Source organism: Macrobrachium rosenbergii, chromosome 5, assembly GCF_040412425.1.
Source record: "Macrobrachium rosenbergii isolate ZJJX-2024 chromosome 5, ASM4041242v1, whole genome shotgun sequence".
Taxonomy (NCBI): Eukaryota; Metazoa; Arthropoda; class Malacostraca; order Decapoda; family Palaemonidae; genus Macrobrachium; species Macrobrachium rosenbergii.
Genome location: NC_089745.1, coordinates 25,930,342 through 25,956,353, shown reverse-complemented (window position 1 = coordinate 25,956,353; position 26,012 = coordinate 25,930,342). Strand labels below are relative to the sequence as shown.

The window sequence follows — 26,012 nt, the reverse complement described above, 5'->3', positions numbered from 1 at the left end:
TAGCGAATGGTGAATACAATTTGATCTGATAAACTTTGTATTATGTTCATATTTTGATGTCACGCAAGTAACATAGAAACGAGGTAACATATATCGAGTCCCTTAAGGTCTGAAAGTCAACTTGAGTACTCATAAGATTTTGAGAGAGATGGAGGCGAGCACCTCTCGTCGTATCTCACAGCCACTTATGATCTGAATTCATGTCTATAAGGACTGCTCAGTAAGTGGAAGTACTTAATTGTGGTACTGTTAATTAATAATATTAAAGTGTTATCCTTGTCAGTACTGAACTGGGTTGAGAGATAACTCCCCGTAATTTAGGAACTGCAAAGGGAGCATGGTGTTGCTAAGTAAGGCTTTTAGCATTTTTTGACCAAGTAACAACATTAAGCATACAGTCCTCTTTGTCCATCCATTTACTTTTTCGCCACACCTAAATTCTATAATCCAACCTTTTCTATTCTAATATTTGTGATTATATAAAAGTCTCATATATATACTGTATATATATATATATATATATATATATATATATATATATATATATATATATATATATATATATATATATATATATATATATATATATATATGTATATATACATACATACATGCATATATGAGAGGAGAGGAAGATTTTGTGGTAAGTGGATCTGAAATCATTTAATCACGGTGATTTATTACATTCTTTCGTTATTTATCGTTATTTTTAGGGAGTGTATTGTCTACATTCTGCAGTGGTTATTATATAGTTTGGTGTCTCTGATAAGGGATTAAAGGCATTTCCTGAGCATTGTAATGCCTACCAACATTAATTTTGTCTGTCTTCTATGTTTGTTACCTTATATTACATATTGTGATCTATATAGTACAGTTCTTGTATATAACAATTTACCATACTTGTCCCGTGAAGAACAACGGTAAGATAGAAATTATATAATTGCCTTATAATCGTATAGCAAATACATTATGATGTTCTGCATTCTCTAACAACACTTAGAGATAAGAAAACATATATTTTGTTACTAATAGACTCTAGATAACAAAAAAAAAATGTGGCTACACCTTACATTTTATACAGAAGTAATGCTTTGCAAATTTGTGAATAGAATTTTTTACTGAATGAAACTTTTTTTTCTCTGAGAAGTATGTTCATTCATAATGTTTGAAATCTGGCAGAGATTGGTGTATTTGTGTGGGTTTCAAAATTATAAATGATTACAAATTCGATTACTGAAAATGTATATAAAAACAATAGGATTTAAGCAGTATTTGATATTCTGTTGAAAATTGCAACTATATATACATAAAATTCATGAACTATCTGTACAGATGTGCATACTGTATGAGACCATATTCTTCTGAAATTAGAAACAGTACCAACTGAAAGTTTTAAAGTTACTGAAAATTAACAGCATATAAAAATTATAAAAGATTTGAGTCTGTTTTGCATATTGATGCTACAACATTAAAATCAAGCCAATTCAGCTCCCTGTGACATCAGGAATCAACAAAGTCGGAATAGCATTAAAAGTAGCAATTAAATCTCTAATTCGTATTTAATGAGAAAAAGTGCTGATAAACAATCTATTTGCTATGAAAAGGAAGAGATAGAAAGGAACGCTGAAATTCATAAAAGACACATGGAATGCTTAACGTAGAAAATAAAACCGAAGGACACGGGCTGCATTTAATATATCAATCCCTTCACTTACCAAACTAAAGAGTCAATTATTTGCAGATCTGCCGAAATAATAAATTGAAAATAGGAAGGAATTTTAAAAAAAATTCTGGAACCACAAAGACAATAAACTTAACAAACACAAAGGAGAAATAGGACGTGCAAGGGAGCCGTTCCATAGGAAAAAAATCTGAAGGAGACAAAGCTGATCTCAGGTAATGTTTATTTTGGCATATCAACGATGTGAACTAAGTTGTATGTGCAGGCAGCAACTCACCTGTTTTTGTTTTTGTTACACGACAGCTAACATGTGTTACAAAATAGGCAGTGATTAATAAAAAAAAAAAGTTCTTGGTAAAAATGTGTTTGTCAGCTGGAAGGGTAATTCTAAGTATTAGCTCCGGGAAGTTAATGAAGATAAATTCCTAGGATAGCAAAGGTAAAGGGTAAAATTTATCATATTGTTACCTAAGGTAAGGATTAGGCCTAGTTGTATCACAGCACAGCCTAATGATGCAATACTACTGAGAAAGGCATTTCTTAAGCATTCTGGAACACATTCCATGTATAAAAATATCTGTTCATTTTATATCTACAGTAGTTTCCAACAAACTAATCCTACCAGTAGTTTGTATCTTTAGCGTATATGATACTCCTTGGCTGTGTGGGTCTTATTAGTGATGAGGCCAGGTGATGTCTTCCCACTGGGAGATATTTGAAGCGCTGATTTCCATTTTAGGTGGTAAAGGTAAGGTGGTATTGAAGAAAATCCCTGGTCCTCAGTTCCTTTCTTTATTACGCATTGCATCATGCCAAAATTCTCCTAGGCTTAGTCTCCTGGACTTGGTTAACTTACATGTTCTTCAGGACTCCTGGACTAGGTTAAGTTACATACTTCCGAACTACTGGACTAGGTCCCTGGAAATATTCCTTTTATTCAATTTTTATTTCCAGAAAAACAATACAAGTGAGTATCTTAAAACAACAAAAATAACTCTTTATATTGAGAGACCTCAGAAAAACATGTCAACTACATACTATGGGAATTGCTTTTTCTTCATAATAGGATAAGTATCAAACATGGAGCAGCCCTGGAATCAATTAATTCACAGTAAGGTGTAAATCATTTGATACCCTACTACACACACTATTAAATGTTTGTACACAATGTATGTCAATGAATAAGGCTACCTGAAAGATTTCTGAGAAAGACTTCAACTAAAATGAGGTAAAATTGTGCTAAGGTGCCTTTTAATACGATATAGTCTAGGCTAGACCTCTTCAGAAATCATTAAGGATAGCCTATGCAAAGTTTACATGGCTGATTTTTGACTAGGTTACAATAGGCCACCAAGTTAGGTTAGTTTAATGAGGGTACAGGCTAAATCCTATGTAACTAAGTTTTTCATGAATTTATATATAGGCTATATAGCCTAAACTATTTGTAAAAAAAATAGTCATAATTCCTCATTCAAGCAGGATTAGTCTAGGGTAGACCTTAATTGCTGTATAGCCTAGTCTAAGATCGTGATCAACAGTGGAAATTTCCATGACAGAGGTAGGGGTAACCCCAAGATGCCCTGTAGGACGGCCACTTTGTGGTACCCTTTTGGCACTGGTATTTATAAAAAACCTTATACAAAGAAAACACTTATAACTATTTTTCAACGTTTTACAACCCTATTAAATGCTAAATTACAACTCAAATTAACACAGCAAAATCTCATGACAACTAATGAACGTGAAGTATCTTTCACGACAGTGAAAATTTTCCATGTTAAGGCGTTGCAATCATGTTCGACTGGGCATGCAACGCTGCACTTAAATCCTCGTCTGCTACTGTTCTTTCATGATAATGATCTGTTCCAACTAATGAACTAACGGTAATATTATGACTTTAAAAGCTTACCTTGCAAGGGATAGATAATAATTTGTATTAATAATTTGGTAAAATAGCCAAAATGAAGGGTGGACCGGTTGACGTCCTTCTCACACCTTCGAGAGCGTTCGCGACCCTTACATGTTTGGCTAGTGTTACCAAAATGCAGACGAAAGATTCAGACAGCGCTCCCATACTCAGCGTGAAAGAAAAACAAAACAAGGGACTGGCTACACTGCTATGCATTTGATGTCCACAACAAAAATGAAAACATTTTATAGTCCCAATCACTCTTACAATAGTAGTGTAAAGATATTAGAGGAGGATGATGAATCAATTCCTAAATAAATCACTAATAATTAAAGGAATATTTTTCCCGTTACACTTAGGCTAGTCTCTACAGTACAACTAGTCTAGCCTGTTGTCTTCTAAAATAATTCTTATGAAGTGATTTTCCAGATATTTTCATTTTTGGTATTTCAAAGCAAGAACCCTGCATGGGCTGTTGCCCTGGAAATTGGTTTGGTAGAACTATATAGTAGCTCCACAGCGGCGACTGCCTTCTGACTTAACTTTTTCTACAGTTTTTTGGTTGCTAATTATGAATTTACCTATAATTTTTGGCACTCAAGTGTAATTAACCTGTAATTAACCCCTGAAGTCCATCCAACAAGGGGTTTCCATACGCGATCTTCACAAGACAGAGCACGGGTGTGTCTGTTTGGAACGGTTCACATCCTGTCCGGCAAGTGCAATAACTTGTTAATGTATGGGTACCCAAACCCCTCCGGGCCAGTACTAAACTTGAGGAAGGGATATTCCATTTGGCCGACAACGAACAGATGCACCGGCCGTATCAAAAGCCTTAAAAGTGTAGAAAAAACCAGTTGAAAAGGTAAAAACAGGCGTGGAGCTAATATGTAGAATTACCATTGATTTTTCCTATACTCTTAGTGTTGCTGGTGAAGGCGGTGGTGCTGTTTATTGTCGGTCAACTATATTAACCTGATATCTAGGCCTACTCAACATGGTTGAGGACCCTTTGGGAACAGGGGGTTTTGGAAATGGTGGGAGAAAGACCGGACTGCCATGTTGCTGTTATGGAATGGTTCCGAGCTTGTGCAAGTCATCAGGGAGCCATATGTTTAAGAAGGGATTGGTTAAGGAAATTTATTATAAAAGGAACTATACTATCCTAACCTAACCTAATCTAGTAGGCCATGTTACTTAGTTGGCCCCCCAGTGAAGGAAACTCCACTTTTTACCAAAAACTCTCCTATAACACTGTGCATATGCAATAGTATTCCAGGATGGCCAGCGTACAACTTCTGAGGCTAATTACAGGTCAATTACAGTTGACCAACAAAAAATAACGGTACATTCTTAAGCAACGAAAATACTATTAGAAAAATCAACTTCCAAAGTAATACCCAATTTGGAGCTCTTGCTTAATTCTGCCTAATTTTCATAAAGCATAGAGCTCCACTGGTATATAAAAGGAACCCAGGTGAAAATGCCAAAGAAAAAAGTCACAGAAAAAAGTCACAGGAAAAAAGTCACAATAATCTCTCCTAGAGAGTGACCCCGAGGGTTTTAACCAGGTATGTATCCACCTTGACAGCATGTTTAGTACAAGCCTGTTGGGGATTTTTTTTTAACCCGGTATGTATTCACCTTTGTGGCTTGTTCAGTGCAAGCCTGTTGGGGATTACCGTATAAACATAAACAAAAGGCTGTTAATATAAAGATAATGACCCCAAGAAGTATTGTGAATTTTTTCCCTGTGACTCTATTACTGGCCACCGTAAATTATTGTGATTTTTTTTTTCCTAGCCAAAATTGTGATTTTTTTTTCCTGTGCCTTTTTTTTTGTGATGCTATTACTGGCCACCATATGAAAGTATGGTAGCTATCCTATAGGCCTAGCCTAGTTTTGTATACATTTACCATTCATTCCAAAACTGATGAAAGCCAGTGTGGTTTAGTGGTATTTTTTTTATGAGATTCTGACTGAAATGAGTAAAAAAATAGACATGCAGCAATGTAAACTGGGAATTCTACAGAATGTAAAAACAAACAAAAGGCAGTAAATTTCTCAAATTGTCTCAGTAAATTTCTCAAATTATCTCACTTGTACTGCAGTATATACACCCTTTTCTGTATAGTTCATTCAAAAAATTTTATTGATAAATGATATCTCCGTGCAGAACGTTTGAAGAATTAAGATGTAAACTTCCTAACCTAGCCTCACTTACAATGTCAGCTCCTACCTTATTTAACCAGACCTTAGGGGTATGGCTTGTCGCTGCCCCCTCTCTTTGGTAGACATGGTTGATAGTAATAGGTTAACCAAGCATTTGTGTTAGAAATGAATGTCATATTTGCATAAATAATAAAGAATTATCAAATGACCATATTTCACCAGATTTAGAATGAATGCATTGTTGTTTGCATTGTAAGCAAATAAATAACTCACTTCATGACAGTGGGTAATTTATGTCATTTGTCAGCTTCAGTTGTGCAGAAATAGTAATACCCATTCACTAAAGGATAACTGCAACTCAAAACTAAATGAAAGTGTCATAACCCCATAGTTAACACAAGAATGAAAAGTGTACTTATTAAAAAAAGATTAAAAAATAAAACAAATTTAGCAACTTTGCTCATGTGCAACGTTGCAGTGGTGTCATGACTTGTGCCTAATGGTATGGACGGGAAAAATAACTTCTACTGAAGAGAAGAGCAAAGCCTGAAAAATACATCACACCGTAAACAAAAGAATGATACAAATGTAAACGATCTTATGTTTCTTTTCAATAATTCTTGAGTATTTAGACTTTAAAAATGAAAAAAAATAAAAGATAACTATCTTAAACTGTACTGTATAGGAAAGTAATTGAAAATATGTCATTGCTGTAAATAAAAACTAATGTACAATATATTTTTGAAATGAATGTTACCTCTCTATTATGATAGCTGTATTTTGGCATCAGGCAGGAGGATGATAGAGTGAAAAGTAAACAAAAAATAATTGTATCATTTAGTTTGAACTGTCTATTCATCCATCCCTTTTGGATGGTTTGAGAGTCTATAGTTTTCCAGTCAGTTTTTTCTCTGTCATTGGTCTGCGAGGACACATTGGAGAGTGTTTATGTAATTTTGTTGATTAGATCGTTATCTGAATTTGTTTTGGGTTATCTTGTGTTTTATATTTGTCATTATACAGTATAGGATATCTTCCAAAGAGGATATGATAAGTCGTTTCCAGTCTGTAAGCTAAGAGGGTGCTTACCTGGCTTTACTTTTCAGTTTACAACGGTCACAATCAATGTGTTAAATGTAAGAACAATGATCACTAGATCAGTGTATTAGTTGGTCAAAAGAAATAATGAATATTTATTAAAGTATAAGCAGATGTGAGAAGCAGATAAGTATAAGAATAGGCAGAAAAGATTCTTCAAACTCTAGGACAGTAAGTGAAGTTAGGAGTAAGTGGTAATTCTATAGAAAAGGGACGCACTGGTTTCTAAAAAAAGTAGTTACCTAGAGTTATGGAGAATAGCGTATAGAATTCGTAGATACAAGTCATTAAGTGAGGAAATGTTTATTAGTCCCAAAAAAGTCACTAATATTTAAAAACTCGCAAAAAAAAACTAAGATGAGAGAACTCCATCTCTCACTGAGTCAACTACAGATTGATGTCTGTATCTGCATGCGCATGCAAAGACTGAAAAAAAATAAGTAAAAAAGTGGCGAATGCAATACGTACAGGCTAAATCTCTTTACTTTCCTATTTCTCTATGATCCAATGTTACACAATTAATATGGAAAATTTTCACTCTTGCACAGCTATTTTGTTCATCACCGTGGCAGTAGCTTCTACAGGCGCAAGTGTTCCGGCGGAAAACTTAACTTTTAGATATGAAAGCTGTGTCATAACTTATGGTGATTTTTGTTATTTTTATAGTTATAACTGAAAAGTTTATTAAATACTGTCAAGACCATGGGGTAATATTATCAGAAAAACATTGTTGTTTGTGCAATTCTGTCTGTAAAGTTGATATAAAAAAGTGTGTATTCCATTGTGGTAAGTCTTACATTACTGAAGGAGGCCACAGAAAAAGGTGTAATTTTAAAGTGTCTGTATTCAAGAACACTTGGTTTTACCAGTCCAATCTTGATATTAGACTAATTTAAAGTTTGTGCTTCTGTGGTTGCAAGACTGGTTTGCCTATAAGGTAGTGTGATCTGAACTTAAATGACATGACAATTTCGGACTGGTCGTCATTTTGTCGAGAGGTGGTAGTGAATTAGGTTTACAGACACTAAGAAAATTGTTGGTCCAGACTGCATCGTAGAAATTGATGAGTTAAAGTTTGGATGATGTAAGTGTAATGTTGGACGCATAACTGAAGGGCAGTGGGTTTTTGGCGGAATTTGCCAAGAATCACGAGAATTTTTTGTAGTGTCTGTTGAACAAAGGGATCATGAAACACTACTAAGTGTTATGAAAGACAGTATTCATGAGGGAACTACTATTGTCTCAGATTGCTGGAAAGCATATAATTGCTTGGAGGGATAGGGGTACAAGCACCTTACGGGAAATCATGGTATCAATTTTGTGGACCCCACCACAGGTGCCCATACTAATACAATCAAAGGAAGGTGGCGTGATCTCAAGGGGTTAATTCCCAAGTATGGGCATCATAAGGCTCACTTCATAGGTTATCTGGCTACTGCATATTTTAAGATTCATCATAGTGACTCCTCAACTCGTCTGCATTCATTCTTACACGCAGCAGCTACACTATATACTCCATCATAGTTGGGCAAGTCACAGTTGTAATTCTAGGAACTAGGGGTAGTTTACATATCCGTGGTACCCATGGTGGGCACGCGCAGCGCAACAGTACCGCTTGCCAGTACAAACGTGCTTGCCAAGAATCTTTAATTTCGCAGATAAGGTGCGAAGCGCCGTTCTGCTGCCCCCTTGCTGACAGCAGATCCTAGGCTTAAACTGCAGTCTACTTGTGGTTTTATTATTAGCTTTTTTTCCCCTACATTCCCCAGCTTTTCATCAACTTTGTCTCCCCCACCCAAAACCCCCTGTGGTCCCCCAAGATTGTTGGTGGTTGTAAGGGTTTTCTTCACTTATTTAATGATAGTGAAGCAGAGATATAGTGTTGTTTTAGAATTTTAAGCTGTTTAACACATAGAAACTGGTGCAGCCCTCTCCTATAGAATTACCCTCCTTCAAATTGTTCTCCTCTCAAAGCTCCCTGTGTTTTTTTGGTAATTAGAAGTGATGTAGCTATAATTATAGTCTTAGGGTTGTTTGCTGCTTTATCGGCCAAATTATTCGTCCTTTTTTGGGTTTCCTCTTGCGGCAGAGGAAGCGCCAACGCCTTCTCTCCCTGTTAGTCATTCCCTAGCCACACACTGTGATCTACTGTTGGAGGTACAGGGAAGCAAGGTATGTCCAGGAGTGGAAGCAGTTTGTCCCTTTCGTCTTTTTCCTCTGGCCAACCGGGCGCATTTCATGAACAGGTTGGCACTTGGTCATCGAAAGATAAGCATGACAAGATCAAGCGAATTTTGGTAAAGTTGGTTTAGTAACATTTTGATTGCAGAAAAGGGTAATGTTCAAGGATTACAATAAATAGACTGATCAAATATTAAATAAGTAATGCTAAAGATGATTAAATTATAAATAAGGGAATTCAGTGTCAGTTTCTGTAATGTAATAAGAGTATGAAAGAGAACGCTCTAAGTAAACTGTTTCATGTTATATAACTCTGCATGTAACACGAACAGTGTAGTGCGCCTGCAACTGTGTTTGTGGAGTAAGCACTTACGAACCAGGAGCCAGGCAGGAGGTAGATATGCTAGGTAAGGTTAAGCGCACTTTCCTAATTCTGATATTTGTACCCCGTAAGCCTTGCTGGAGGCCGCATACTCCTAGCGATCCTTACCCAGGTTCTTCCTGTAGCCTTCCCTTGCAAGATGATTTACCATTCATTCAGAGGCGTTCGCCTGACATCAAACGCTCTCTTAAAAGCAGGTGCTCATCTGGCAGCAGGAGTTTGCTTGGAAGCAGGCACTCATCAGGAAGCAGATGCTTGCCTTGCATCAGAATCTCTCTTGCCAGTAGATGCTTACCTGCCATCAGACACGCGTTTGACAGCAGGCACTAGTTTGAACGCTTCCCTGCCGTTAGACTTGCACCTGGTACCAGGCATCCGGTTCTTCTTCTTGGCCTCCCAGGCGGTCTAGCTGTGCCAGTTCATTTTCACGTTTGTTGTCCGACGTGAGGGACTTTCATGCAAGTAGCCATGATCGGGTGTGTGAACACATTTGGTCTCCACATTTTCCTTCCTTTTTCAGGCACTCTCATCAACTTTTGACGCCTGCCTCGTAAGATGGTGCTAGTTTCTCCTGCTTCTCGGAGAAGTAGGCGCTTCTATTGTAGTTCCCGCTCTTCTCAGACATCACTCTTCCAATCTCGGTCTCCTTCTTTGTCAACTAAGGCTACGCCTGAGCATTCTAGGCGTTTTCTTCCAATCACAATCTATGTCATGGATGCCTCAGGCTGCTTGCCAGTCTCTGAGGTAGGATTTGAAGTATTCTCGAGCCTCTTTTAGGCGTTCTCAAGTCTCTTTTAGGCATTCTCAGTCGCCTCAAGCAGATCCTTCTTTGACTAAATCTCCATCATCACCGTACACAAACAAGACTACTCTTTAATTTATGGCCATAGAGAACTGAAATGGAAACACTGAAAATTTTTATATTTTTTGTATATGTGGACGTGGAATTTCTAGTCAGTTTTTTGCTAATTTTGAAACTTTGCTCCAATTCCTTTTTATTTAATTCTATTACGAAATCTTCATCATCAGAGTACATAAAGAAGACTAATCTTTAATATGGGGTCATAGAGAACTGAAATGGAGATGTTGAAAAATTTGACATGTTTTGCATATGCGGTCCTGGAGAATTTGGACAGAATTTCTGGTGAAATTTGATTTCCTCCAATTTGTTTTTATTTCCATCTATGGCCGAGTCTTAATCATCAGCGTCCACAAACAATACTAATCTGCATTTTGGGGACATAGAGAACAAAAATTGGAACATTGAAAAATTTGACATTTGGCGGCCCTACAGAATTTGTACAGAATTTCTGGTGAAATTTGATTTCTTCCAATCTCTTTTTATTCCTCTCTGTGGCTGAGTTTTCATAATCAGGTCCAGGAACAACACTAATCTCCATTTTGGGGACGTAGAGAACTAAATTTGAAACGTTGAAAAAACTTATATTTTTTCCATACGGGGCAATGCAGAATTTGGATAGCACGTCTGGTGAAATTTTATATGCTCCAATTTCTTTTTATTTCACTCTATAGCCAAGTCCTCATCATCAGCGTTCATAAACAACACTAATCTTCATTTTGGGGACATAGAGAAATAATATTGAAACGTTGCAAAATTTGACATTTTTTTCATATGCTGTTCTGCAGAATTTGGACAGTTTCTGGTGAAATTTTAATTGCTCTCATTGTCTTTTTATGTCACTCCATGGCAAAATCTTCATCATCAACGTTCATAAACAGCACTAATCTTTATTTTGGGGTCATAGAGAGCTAAAATTGAAACATTGAAAAATTTGCCATTTTTTCCATACGCGGACATGCAGAATTTAGACAGAATTTTTGGTGAAATTCGATTTCCTCTAATTTCTTTTTATTTCACTCTATGGCCGAGTCTTCAATTAACGTTCATAAACAACACTAATCTTCATTTTGGGGACATAGGGAACTAAAAATGAACATTGAAAAATTTGCCATTTTTTTTCCATACGCAGTCCTGCAGAATTTGAACAAAATTTCTGGTGAAGTTTTATTTCTCCAATTTCTTTTTATTTCTCTCTGTAGCCGAGTCTTCATCATCAACGTTCATAAACAACACTAATCTTCATTTTGGGGATATAGAGGACCAAAATTTAAATGTTAAAAAATTTAACATTTTCTCCATACGCAGACGTACAGAATTTGGATAGAATTTCTGGTGAAATGTGATTTGCTCCAATTTCTTTTTATTTCACTCTGTGGCCGGGTCTTCATCATTAAGTTCATAAACAACACTAATCTTCAATTTGGAGACATAGAGGACTAAAATTGAAGCTTTGAAAAATTTGACATTTTTTCCATATGTTGACCTACAGAATTTGGACAGTTTCTGGTGAAATTTGATTTACTCCAATTTTTTTTTGTTCTGTTTTATGTCCAAGTGTTCATCATCAGCGCCCACTCTCCTTCATCAGCCAGACATGCAGAGGTATTACGAGGCAGTGTAACCCCTCCAGTTACATTCTTATAGGTTATCCAGCAGCTTCTGTGAGTAAGAGGCTTTACTCTTTAGACTGAGTTGGAAATGTCAGGAAACCTGTAAAGACCCTTGTCTATTGTGTACCAAGGAAAGTGGGCCATTTTCTGTTATTTGTGTGATAAAAGAGGTCTCCCTACAGATGAAGTTTCTGTACGTAGGATCTTGGATACTCGCCTGTTTTTATGAAGACAAACTTCTCTCAATCTCCACATTGAAAAGCTATCACTCTGCATTAAACCAGGCGTTCAGACTGAAAGGCAAGGATGCTCCTGCCTCAGTGGCGCTTTTGACCAGTCTTGTCTTTTTTGGGAGCATTGGCCTCTGCAGTGGACACGACTCTCATCCTGAGGAGACTTACTCAGGCGCTGTGCAAGTCCTTTGGGGAGGCCTTGAACCAATCATCTTCCTGTTAGCCTTAGCTTAAAAGGCTCTGGCTTTTACACCTAGGAAAAATAAAAATTACCTTTACATTTTATAAAATTTTTTATCATAATTGAAAACTTACAAAACTTATTTATGCTGAGAGGAAGCACCGAAAAGCAAACTGTAACGATGAAAAAAGTATTATTAAAAAAGACCCACTTTAATAACCCACTTTTACAGTAGAGTATTTTTGTATTTATGAGCAGGTCTGTTATATATCCTTTAACTGAAGACTGCTTATCTGGCCTCATACCTCTTGTTGTACGTTTAGTAACCTCCAGGCCCTCTGAATGGCTTCTTGATTTTGAGTTACAAATTCAGTTGATTATGGGTTATCTTGAGGGTCAAAATGTGTTAGACAGGAGTTGGATTGACACTCTGGTGTGGGTGTCTGGTGAGGCTAATTGTCTTTTTAAATGGATTTGCCTCTGTTTCCGTACCATGTTGAAACCAGTAATGTGACATGGTATGTATTGATTATACTGTGATAAATTGGGGATTTCTCCTTATATATCTGGCCATCAGTCATAGAACGTTCTCAGGGAAAAAAGCAAACAGCCATGATATATAACAAAAATAAGGAAATTAACTAGAATAATTACTCTCGTAAAAATCTTGATTAAGAAAGTGAAAAAATATATAAAATTCATTACAGGAGGGAACGGCGTAGTTTTTTCCTAACACTCCTTAATCTTGAGTTACTTAGTGGTACCATAAGGTATCTCGAAACAACAAAAAAATTAAAAACTTCACCTAAGTACATTTACAGGGTCATGTAAACAGCAGGTGGTCACAATGTAGCGTATTCTAAATGTCTGTAGTTTTTCATTTGATTATGTGGGTTCAGGGTTGCGATGATCCGCGACAAAACATGGTGTAAATTAATTCACTGTACCTTCCTGTAACATTTGCAGTAGATATGAATAATGTAACACAAGCGAATATTTTTCGTTGAAATTGTCTGTTGAGCAAAGGTGGGCAAGGCTCTGTAATAAATCTTTTGTGACTGTGTTGACGTGACTGAATTATTTGCCTGAGAAGCAGAAGGTTCACACCTACTGTAAAAGCAAGTGGTGGTAAAATTGCAGGTACTACATATATATATATATATATATATATATATATATATATATATATATATATATATATATATATATATATGCACACACGCACAGACACACACACACACACACACACACACACACACATATATATATATATATATATATATATATATATATATAATATATATATATATATTAAATGTACTATATGTTGTATAGTTTGTTCATTTATAATATGCTCTTTCGCATTAATCAAGATTGTTAGGTCCCAAGGTGTTATTATCTGTTAAGTTCTAATAATATATAATATGATAGTGGATTGTTATTTTTAAATTTGGCTGTTCGTAAGAAATTCTTGTGAGGTTTTTATACGAGAAGCAAAAGTCTTTCCGTGGAGATAACCAATTAACAGCTTTTTTTCTTATTTTCAGGTATGTTGTTCTTGGTGTTAAGGTACGTGGGAAGTAGAAGTACTACATAGACGCTATTAATATTTAAGCTGTGTAATGTTTGAATTAAAATATATTGTTCGTTGGTGCGTACATTCTTTAACAAATGTGCACACTGGAAATTTCTGACTAGTGAAAACTAAAACTTGTAATATTGCATGAGTGTTAATGTCAGCATAAATTTTTGTAATTCGATGATAAAGTCCAATTTGTGCTGTCGGCTGAAGTACAAGAACCCGAAACTCAGCTTTGTTATTTTTTGTGCAATGTACGTATATAAATCGCAGTTTATAAGCCAGCACAACCATTAATCCATGTCAAGTTGCATTCTTCCTCTATAAGAGTAGTGTCGGAAATTTCAGGATCCGTGAATTATTGTCACTGGTGGGCAGCACGTATAGATTTGTCTAAATACTGTACGTATGTGCAGAATAAAATAAACTTGTATATTATCTCACATATCTCCATTATTATATGAGACCCTTGGTATCTTGACGACAGTGTTATCTGTTGATTTGCTAAAGGTCGTCCAATGTCTTGAAGTCCGTAGTACTGGTGACTTAAGACTTTGGTTGTAGTTGCTGGCTAACCATTGTTGATCCACGGTATTTTTTCCCAGTAACATTAAACGCAAATTACATTGTTCCATGAATAGACATTTATTATATTTAATTACATATCGAAATCTGTTTGTTAACTAAACAAAATCCGCCTTAATTTTTTCACAAGCGCATTGAATCCGGCCACAAAGTCTAGACTAGAAAAGTAGTGCAAACTAGTTTTGGGGGAGATTTCCATGAATGGTTTAAGACAAACTCATTTTACTAATTTATGCAAAATTATGAAAGTACTTTCTTGTCTGTCCCGATTTTATTGATACTTAGAAGGCGAAAATGGTCGGACAGTCACTAATTTTAAATTTTGGCCGTGAAGGGGATGACTTGGGAAAACGTAGCCTAATGCTTGCGAACAGACTACTCAGGAAATAGTGTAGGTGAACAAATGTGTAATTGGTTAGTTGCAGCCATTTAGGAGGGAAAAGGGACACAAGTTTCTTTATATATAAAATATATATATATCTATACTGGATATACGAGTATATAGATAGATAGATTTCATAATTTTATATTTTATATTAGCTTTTAATTTTCTTTAAAAGAAAACTGTCGAGATGGCTATTTGTCTGTCCGTCCGCACTTTTTCTGTCCGCCCTCAGATCTTAAAACCTACAGAGGCTAGAAGGCTGCAAATTGGTGTGTTGATCATCTACCCTCCAATCACCAAACATACCAAATTGCAGCCCTCTAGCCTCTGTAGTTTTTATTTTATTTAAGGTTAAAGTTAGCCGCGATAGTGCTTCTGGCACAGCTTTAGGTGCCAACTACACATGCCACCACCGGGCCGTGGATGAAAGTTTTACGGGCTGCGGCTGAGAGTTTCATATAACATTATATGCTGTACAGAAAACTCGATTGCACCGAAGAAACTTTGGCGTATTTTTGTGTAATAGATTTCATTTTTTAAAGTAGCTTTTTTTTATTTTATAAATTTTCGATTCAAGTTTAATAATAGTTTTTTTATTTACTAATGTAAATACTTCATGATTTTAAATTTGTTTCCCCGTATGTTTATATTAGCTTTTTATTGTATTCTTTAATAGATGACATTGCTCAGTGAGAGTGTGCCTTTTGCTTATTTTTTTAAAATAGCTTTTTTATTATTTTACAGATTTCATTACTGCAACAGTGACTCCATAGAAACGTAAGGCAATTGAGTTTTTGCCATGTAATACCGGTTTTGTCAACTAGTATTTATATATATATATATATATATATATATATATATATATATATATATATATATATATATATATATATATATATATATACATAGATGATATATTGCTGTCATGCCTTTTGCTTATTTTTTTAAAATAGCCTTTTTATTATTTTATAGATTTCATTTAACAATGACTCCATAAACGTAAGGCAATTGAGTTTTTGCCATGTAATACCAAGACTAGTATATGTATATATATTATATATATATATATATATATATAATGAAAGAATACTACAGTGTAATATTAAGAAGGCCCATAATAGTTGAAACCATATATTTCACACTTGTTTCTGTGCCCCTGTTCACGACGAAACAATTTAAAGGAGTATATGCAAAAACATGGAAAATGGTGTTTCTTAAGAAGGAGGAGATTGACCAAATTCCCTAGTGGTTTTGGCCTCATTAGCTCCCGTTTGGCGATGGATCTGGCGGTTTTCTTGGTCATCTTCTTCAAAATAGGCAGAGGATTAAGGTGTCAATGGCGTCCGATTTTCCAATGTTGGATCTGGTTTGATTGATATAGCATAAATCTTTCTTTTGTATATATATATATAACTATAGGGCATGTCATTAACAAAAGAAAGATTTTGTGCATGAACCTATCAGGAGGACATTGGAAATCGGACGCCATTGACACCTTTAATCCTCGCACCCTTTTGAAGAAGATGAAAGAAACGCGAGAAACGGGAGCTAATGAGGCCAAAACCACTAGGGAATTTGGTCAATCTCCTCCTTCTAACACCACCTTTGCCTAAGGCATGTTTTTGTATCTTGTAACTTTCCACCTGGATGAGAGTTAAACAAGTCAAATATGGTTTCAACGAACTAAAACTTATTTTCATATATATATATATATATATATATATATATATATATATATATACATAGTTGACATTGCATGTGAGAGTGTGCCTTTTGCTTATTTTTTTTTAAATAGCTTTTTATTATTTTACAATTTCATTACTGCAACAATGACTCCATAGAAACGTAAGGCAATTGAGTTTTTGCCATGTAATACCGGTTTTGTCACTAGTATTTATATATATATATATATATATATATATATATATATATATATATATATATATATATATATATATATATATATATATATATATGTATATATATTTATATATATAGTATTTATTTAAAGCAGTGAATTCAAGACTGAATTATTAATCGTGGGAAAGAAAGGCATTTTCAGTAATAGTGCATGTACTTTGCACGACGAAACAATTTAAAGGAGATGCAGGAAAATTATTATGAATTCTTCAGGGTTTTCCTGGCAGCAGCTAGTATAATATATATATATATATATATATATATATATATATATATATATATATATATATATATATATATATATATATATATATATATATATATATATATATATATATATATATATATATATATGTGGGAGTGTGCATGTGCATGTGCGATTGAACAGAACACTTGTAACCCTTTGCATCTTGGATGAGAGTTAAATCACTTGGAACTAAAACTTATCCTCGCATGTAGTTGCCAGTTACCAACAATCATGCACACACGCAGGCACACACTTAAACATTATATATATATATATATATATGTGTGTGTGTGTGTGTGTGTGTGTGTATAAAATAATGTATAATAATATATATCAAATATAATGTATGTATGCACACACATACACAGTATAGATATATATATAGATATATATATAAAAATATATATATATATATATATATATATATATATATATATATATATATTAGCAAAGACCATGGAAACGACTAAGTTCAGCATAATTCTGTATTAACGTTTCTTAATAACAATCATAAGAAATCTGTTAAATAATGAATAAAATTGCATAAAAATCAAAAAATTAAAATACAACACAGTTAGAATACCAGATGAAAAAACAGACACAAAAAGCAAGACCAAAGACTGTATAACCTAATACAAAGAAAGCTGAAGACAGAATGTTTATAAAAATAATGATCAGGTAGAGCTGTGTAGAGGAGTTCTGTATATTCAATTGGGAACCAGTTGTTTGGCCTATGATACAGAAATCATTTCTGTCAATAAACGTTTTACATATCTAGCATAAGAAACCACTCAAAAAGTTGCAAAACATATATTGATAGAAATGATTTCTGTATCAGACCTCCTCCACACAGCTCTACCTGAGTTAACTCTTTAATTATGCATTTGTCTTCTGCCTTCTTTGTATTAGGTTGGTTAGCTGTCTTTGGTCTTGCTATTGTGTCTGTTTTTTTTTTTCTGGTATTCTAACTGTGTTGCATTTTTTTAATTTTACTGATTTTTTGAGCAAGTTTTTGAGTAATTTTATTCATTATTTAACAGAATCCTGATGATGTAATAGAGCTATTACGAAACGCTGGAAATAAAGAATTATGCTGAATTTAGTGCTGATGTGTCATTGGTCCACCTACCTCTGATTTTGATTAATTATATATATCATTATATATATATTTATTAATTATATATATATATATATATATATATATATATATATATATATATATATATATATATATATATATATATATACATATTATTTATATATATATATATATATATATATATATATATATATATATATACTGTATATATAATATATATGTATGCATGTATAAGTGTGTGTGCATGCTTGTTAGAAACTGGGAACTCTATGAGAGGATAATCTAACAATAAATGGTCCCATGTTAACCCAAGACTCTAGGAAAATGCTCTTGATTTATCAGTAGCTCTCGTTGTCCCAATAAACACCCAATATGAGTTCTTGGTCAATAAATTGACCTTCAACTCCGAACAAATAAATCCCAGGGGACAGTTCTTGACTTCAGGCACCCATTGTGCATTCCCTGCCCCCAGATGGATACTTTAGGTGAAACGGTAGTCTTCGTGACATCCCAGAATCCCAAAGAAGTCCTCCTGGCTAGTCAGTCATTCTCCGGCCTTCCCAAAACCTCAGGTGAGTGGTCCATGTCAAACAGTCACCTTTACACGGCCCCATAATTCCAGGGGAGATTTCTAAGATCATTACTCACCACATTGCTTCCATAAAATGGTGCAGTAGTGCTCACAAGAACCCCAGAGGAGTGTCCTTGGACAATCACTTTCCCAAAGGGGTATTCATGGCAAAAGAAAATAGACTTCGTTCTTCCTTAGATCTCTTGAGATCAGTGGAATGTTCTTTTCAGAGCAGTCATGAACAAACGTTCCTGACGTTTGCATTTCAAAACATTTCCATCTAAAAACGTTCTAATTTCGAACACTCTTCATTTCTCGCGTTGTAAAAAAAAGTTCACATTATGGGTTTTTATTTTTTAAAAAGCTTACTTTTATTATTGTAACTAAAAATTTACTTTCCAAAGGAAATCGGGGGAGATCACATGGGCAAATGGTGAATATTGATAAGGAGGGAAATAAGAAGTCTTAAAAGTTTGCTGAAAATATCCAAGGAATTGGAATTTAATGATCACCGTCAATCTAGAAAGGTACTTTGTCAGCATTTTGAATCCTTCCATAAGTGTAGCCTCAAATGGTTTTAAAACTCGTAGAAATTGGTATGTCCTGGCTACTGTATTTAGTATTTTAATGTTCTCATTTATGTATTCATTTGCTTTTTAAACTGCATATCCCAACGAGCTAAAATATGATATCATTCTCTGCTTCTGGTAAACATTCTGTCAACGTAGAACGTTAAAAGAGCCGAATTGCTTTCCTTTCTTGGAAACGGTAAGGTCGGAATAGCCAGTCAACTAGTTTTTAGGTGACGAAAAACGACGTCGATGTACCGATTTGTGCTATTTAACAAGCTAGAAATGGTAAATGGTTAAATTCAGTATTTTATGCATTTGATTGTCCTCAGGTTCGTTGTATACCTCTCCATGATAACATGTTAAGTCCTACTTTTTTTGTTGGCAGTGGCGCTAAGGTGGAAGAAGACATCTTTGGTGTGGGCACGGTCTAGATATTGGATGTGGGTGAAACTGATCGTCACTTAAGATTATAAACTTCTTATCGACATTATATTAAGTTAAGATATACGCTTGTAAGGGATCGCTATTCTAATAAAACGCTACTCTATAATTCCGAGATCCTTATTCCCCAACGTATTAAAATGCTGTCGTCAGCTCCTCTATTTTGAGCAAAAATACATCGAATTCCCTCTCTAGAAAAAGAACTGGGTAGTGGCCACGCTGTCGCCCCAATCAGTATGATAATCTAATGCTAAAATTGAATTATAATTTTAATCTTTACTTATTTTGATACAGTTTTATGAGCTAGATATAATAGATGTTATCTGAAATGTATTTGTCCATTCAACAATAAATTACTGAATACGCGATTGATACAATATACCTGAACTTAATGGTTAAATTATCAGTCATTGTATATGCAACGATGAAAATTCTGTTGGTAATTGGTTATTTCTATAATTATCATGGTGGTATAACCTATTATGTAATTGATTTACTCGGCCTTGTGCAGTGATGAGGAAATTTGTCAGTTGTTGGAAACTATTTACATATTGCATGTTGTTCCTACTTCAGTTGATTCTGAATTTCAAGTAAGTGTAAGAAGATAAATATTTTTTTCGTTTTGGTTAAATACGGATATAATTCTCGTTAAACGTCAGATCAGAATATTTGTATGAAATTCCGCTCAAAATATTGTCTAATATTCTGTAACGAGGGAACATATGTCATTTAGTATAATTTTTTAATGTAAAGTTAGAGTGAGAGAGAGAAAGGAGGAAAAGAAGTTGGGGAAGATGAACTTGAGGGAGGCTATAGAACAGAGATGGAAATCTGTGAGAGAGAGGAGGGAATAAATGCCATTTGAGGTTCCATACCTACATGATGATTTTCTCTTTTGATTTAAAAGTTGATAACACGGACAAAGCGTTTGAAATGAAAGAAAATGAGTCTAAAAAGCCAAGCACTACGCCAATTTCAGCCTTTAGGCGCTTGAACAGTAAGAATGTTGGAAAAAATATAGGTAATTCGTCTCATAAGAAACATTCGTGTGAGAGAGAGAGAGAGAGAGAGAGAGAGATGGGGAGTTAAACATGGAAAAATCAAATGATGCCAAACATTTTGCACCAAAGTTATTTCAAAGGTTTACTTTCTTTGCTCCAGCCCTTGATCTTGTTAAATGACAACAATTCTTACGTTACGATGTCACGATCTTCATGAAACCTCGTGCAATAAATCGGAAGTGCGTGCTCATCAATAAAGTCCTCTCGTGAATTTTTATAAAGTAGGACCATGTAAACCGAATATACAAGACCAGAATCCAGCTGATTCAGTGAAGATTAGCCTTCAGTTAAACAAGAAAAAGTATAATTTTAAGAGTACAAGAACGGTTTGGAAAGAAATACATCGAATAAAATATATATTTCAGTTATGTTGAAAAGAAGTATAATGCAAAGTACTCTTGCCATGTAACTGTGAATAATTCACGTATTACGGCATTTTAACTAACATAAATAACCTTTTTTTTTCACGTTGTCATGATCTTTCCACATCTCCAATGCCAAGTGATACGAAAATGCAAAAAATAAGTGCATTCATTGGCCGCCTTAAACGAAAACTTCGCAGAACCGAACACAAGTTTTACTTTTTATCTTCACCACTCTCTTCGCTGCTTTCTTCAGAGCTGCTGCTCTCTTCGCTGCTCGAGTAACGTTTTCTGTTGAACGGTCTGTTTAAGGGCGTCTGCGCTGGTCTTTCAAACGCAGGTTCAGCTACTAAGGTAGACCTAATCGTCGCAGGTACTTGATTAGCAGGTACCATTTCGAACCCGCTTCCAGATTCGCCCGACTCTGGTAGCTGTCCGGCCATCTCCACAATTTTTGATTCTTCCGACACTTCGGGGTCCTCCTCGGCCGTTGAATCTTCTGTTGCTTGAGGTTGTCCGTGCTTTGGCATATGTGACTCCCCTGGTGAGTCTAGTTTTACTCCCTCTTTTCTCAGTGTCTGTTTGCCCAAATAGTTGAGAGCCACCCAGGCGTCTGTTACCTGATAACAAAAAATAACTTGTCAAAGAGAACGAGGACAATAGGCTTCTTGTGCTCTAATATGTAAAAAAAAAAAAAAAACTCGGAAAACCAAAGGAGTAAGCTACCGGTGGTAGGCTATTTGCAAAATATAAAAATCATACATGTCAGCCCTGCTGCTGCTGGATGTTATTCACATGAGCCTAAGAAAATTTATTTCCTTTCCGTTACATAGCCATGATTCGGTACTGGTTAGCATTAATTATGCAAGACGTTTTATGAAAGAGGGCAAAAACTTTTATTATCATCCCATCCAAACAGGCAGTTAAATCCCTCGGCCTTCAACGCGAAACTTTCATGAAGCGACTCCAGACAACTAAAATTTAGTTGTCAATTCAGTATTCACTCAAGTTTCTTTTTATCTTCAGTCATTTAATGACTGAAGATAAAAAGAAACTTGAGTGAATACTGAATTGACAAAGCTAACATAACTAAATGAGGCAAGTTATAGCAATATTTTTGCAATTTTTATCACGAATAACACAGAGGTAGTTAATATAATCTGAATAAAATTCAGATACCTAGTATATACAATACTTACTGCTGGTATGATAAGGTTTTCGGGCAAAACAAAGCCACCAATGCCTTCATCTCTCAACTCGGCGGTGTAGACTAAAGGAATTTTCAGTTCACCGGCAGCCCAATCGTCAGAGGCTCCCGCCGCAGGATCTAAGGGTATCGGCAAGGAACACGAAGAATTATTTTCATAATTTGAATTTTTTTTTTTCAAAACTACACATAAGATTTTTTCCTCTGAACACTTTGAAATATTGTCCATTATTTCAGTCTTTCAGTTCCTCATTGGACGGGTTGGTATCGCTCTCGGCTAGCACTCTGCTGGGCCCGCGTTCGATTCTCCGACCGGCCAATGAAGAATTAGAGAAGTTTATTTCTGGTGACAGAAATTCATTTCTCGTCATAATGTGGTTTGGATTCCACAGTAAGCTGTAGGTCCCGTTGCTAGGTAACCAATTGGTCCTTAGTCACGTAAAATAAAACTAATCTTTCGGGCCAGCCCTAGGAGAGCTGTTAATCAGCTCAGTGGTCTGGTTAAACTAAGGTATACTTACTTAATTACAGTCTTTCAACTAAAATTTCTTTTAAGCTCTTTCCGTTTCATAACCTATTTACCTCTTTTCATAGAATCCCCCAAAGTTTAAGTTATGAAAATCTAAACATCTTGGTAACTATCTTAAATTACACTTGCAAACGTTAATATTTCCCCATGAAAATCATGTGGATAACACAAAAAGGAAGGGCCTCTTGATAGTGAATGGATAAATATGGGGGCGCCTAAATTAAGCCCTGTTATTAACGCTAGCTCGAGTAGAATAGCATATCATAATAACTACAATGTGAAGATGTTAGACATCCGCTCCCCGTGAAAGGCTTCCAAAGCAAGGCGTTGTCAAAGCTTACGTACACAAAAGCTTAGCAGCTGTTCCAACGCTGAAGATCGTCCCGTCGTTGTTCTTGATTGCTCTAGCCATGCCTTCGCCGCTCTTTTGCTAGGAGTAGAAGAGACAGAACAAGTCGAGCTCGCGTTAATTACTTCAATATTAAGACAACAGTATATTTACCCTTCTCTGAGTGTACCTTTTATTAACTTACTTCTAAGAGAATTGCAGCAAGAGGCTAAAATCTATTGTGACATATAAAAATATACTGGAAGTCATAGAAAATTCAAGGAATTATAATCTTACAAATTTCAGAAAAAATCACTTGATTTAGCTACGTTTATCATCGATAACTCAATTGAACATGATAAAATCATTCTAATCTCTTCCTGTGTAATAATCAAGTAACTGGAATTTCTCTCTCTCTCTCTCTCTCTCTCTCTCTCTCTCTCTCTCTCTCTCTCTCTCTCTCTCTCTCTCTATATATATATATATATATATATATATATATATATATATATATATATATATATATATATTATTAGGCTACAATGTCGATTAGTATCCAATTCGCGCTACTTCGGAAATACCACTGAACGAGAATTATAAGTATTAAATGGTTTGGTACCTAAGGGACTCGAACACTGGACAGTACGAACCATTGACTTCAGTTGATGTTGAAAACCATTCGGCTATCAAGAGAGGTACAAGTTAATGCCGATTTTGCCATATATATATACTGGGATTTGTACCCAGCGTTGGCATCAACCCACCCCTGAATGGTTTTGAACATCGACTGGAAGTTGTTGGTTCGCAATGTCGAGTGTTCGACTCAGGTACTAAACCATGTATCCCTTTCATTGATATTACCGAAGTAGCGCGAATTGGATATCACACGACATTTGCAGCTTAATGTTTGTTTATAAAATGTCACGGTGATGTGGTAAAAATGCATAAATTTCTACGTGTTCCAAACGTACCGGTTGGCTGTCATGGTGGGGGTGGGTTGATGCCAACGCCAAGTGCAAATTCTCGCACTCGACGGGTATATGATGTATGGCAGAGTCGGCATTAGCTTATACCTCTCTCGATAGCCGGATGGTTTTGAACGTCGACTGGAAGTCGTTGGTTCGTAATGTCTAGCGTTTGAGTCACTTAGGTACCAAGCCACTTATCATTTATAATTTCCCTTTAGTGATAGTCCCGAATTAACGCGAATTGGAAACTAAACATTTGTAGCTTAATGTTTATGCATAAAATGGTACGGTGGTGTGATAAACATTCGTGTGTGTGTGTGTATATGTATATATATATATATATATATATATATATATATATATATATATATATATATATATATATATATATATATATATCGTATATGTGAGTGTATGTATGTGTATGTGTGTAAACACAGAAACATTGTAATAAGATGTAAAGATAAACTGTAGTAAATAAAAACTCATGGGAATCATACCAATTGTGGTTCGTTGAATCTGTCTCGATGTGTGGTGTATCCCCAAGGGTAGAGGATATATTGCCCGTAAGAATGTATGGTTATGTAAGCCTGGTAAAAGAAAATAATTGGACATTACTGCCTATCTTAATAATAATAATAATAATAATAATAATAATAATAATAATAATAATAATAATAATAAGCAAACGTGGTAGGGCTGTACTATGCCGAGAAACAAGTGTAGAAGGACTGACCATGTGATACAGGCTCGAAGGCCAGACCTAATCCTTATAAATAAAGAAACCCAGAAAGTGTCTCTGACAAATGTAGCCATGCCAGTGACACAAGAGTGAAGAACAAAAGCAGAGGAAAAATAGAAAGGTACTAAGATCTAAAGATGGGAATAAGGAGACTATGGTAAGCTGAAGTGGAAGTAGTGCCTATCGTCTTAGGAGCCCTAGGACTAATCCCAGAGGACCTATGAAGAATCCTGGATAGGACTGGAAGCACAAATCTGGAACCAAACTTGCTTGAGGAATTGTGCAGCTGGCCACATAAAAGGATGACTTGGAGAGTGTTCGAATCCTAAGAAAATATAGTGGTGGGGTCAGACACTCAGGAGGCAGTTTGCAATCTAGATCCACATGTGCTGGGAGATACAAAAATCTCAAGGTTGTGAGAAAAACACATCGCGTGGTTGGGAAAAAGTAATATTTACATACATATTAGAAATACACGCATCCAAATGACCACACGAAGTGTAGGGAAAGTTTGGGAAGAAAATTACAGTAAAAAGCAACAAAAAGTACAAATAAAACTGCAAATCACATAACCAAGAGAAAGGAAACAAACTGAAAGAAAAAGTCAAGATAATAAAAACAACTGGTCATTTGTAATTAAGCGGAACGTTCCGCATAATTACGTTCTTCAGTGGAAGTATACACTCAAATATCTATATCATACAAACTATCTAGAAGGCTATAAATGAATCTTAGCAAAACAATCATCATGGTCAAAACAAAACGAGGAAGTGTAAAAGAGGGAACAGCTCACGAAGTAAACAATGGTATATTAAATAAATAACACAATATGACAACTTCACAAGTCTCGAAAAAGAATAATGAAATTCGAAAACTTAAGAAAATGAAAGCCAAATCATCCTAAAATGGGGAACCAAGGATAAAATGTGTTCTTCACAGAGAACAAGACGAAGTTGAAGGAAGCTACTCATCTCATTTCGACCTGTTTATTGCTCAAGAAAAAGGATCTGGCGAAATCTTAAACCTTATGAAAAATAGAAAGATGAACTGGTATATTGCAATAATTCGTGCATTACTGAGATAAAAAGAGTTTATAACACTTATGA

The 26,012-nt window shown here is 35.2% G+C and overlaps 2 protein-coding genes across 4 annotated transcripts in view; one reads left to right on the top strand and one right to left on the bottom strand.

The window, feature by feature from the left end:
• Positions 1-1,960: 1,960 nt before the first annotated feature.
• Positions 1,961-26,012, top strand: part of LOC136838621 (DNA-directed DNA/RNA polymerase mu-like) — a 166,132-nt gene continuing 142,080 nt past the window's right edge. Inside the window, exon 1 of one of the 3 annotated variants that reach the window (XM_067103895.1) lies at positions 1,961-2,120. The gene's annotated coding sequence lies outside the window, so the exon portion shown is untranslated. The remainder of the gene's footprint in view (positions 2,121-26,012) is intronic. The other 2 variants (XM_067103894.1, XM_067103896.1) reach the window with 2 other exon arrangements.
• The window catches only part of LOC136838620 (carboxypeptidase B1-like), a 30,316-nt gene continuing 25,417 nt past the window's right edge, over positions 21,114-26,012 (bottom strand). Inside the window, exons 10-13 of the mRNA XM_067103891.1 lie at positions 24,665-24,754; positions 23,214-23,298; positions 22,332-22,459; positions 21,114-21,752 (exon numbers count right to left, since the gene is read on the bottom strand). Of these exons, the coding sequence (XP_066959992.1) occupies positions 21,348-21,752; positions 22,332-22,459; positions 23,214-23,298; positions 24,665-24,754 (708 nt within the window). The 3' untranslated portion in view covers positions 21,114-21,347. The remainder of the gene's footprint in view (positions 21,753-22,331; positions 22,460-23,213; positions 23,299-24,664; positions 24,755-26,012) is intronic.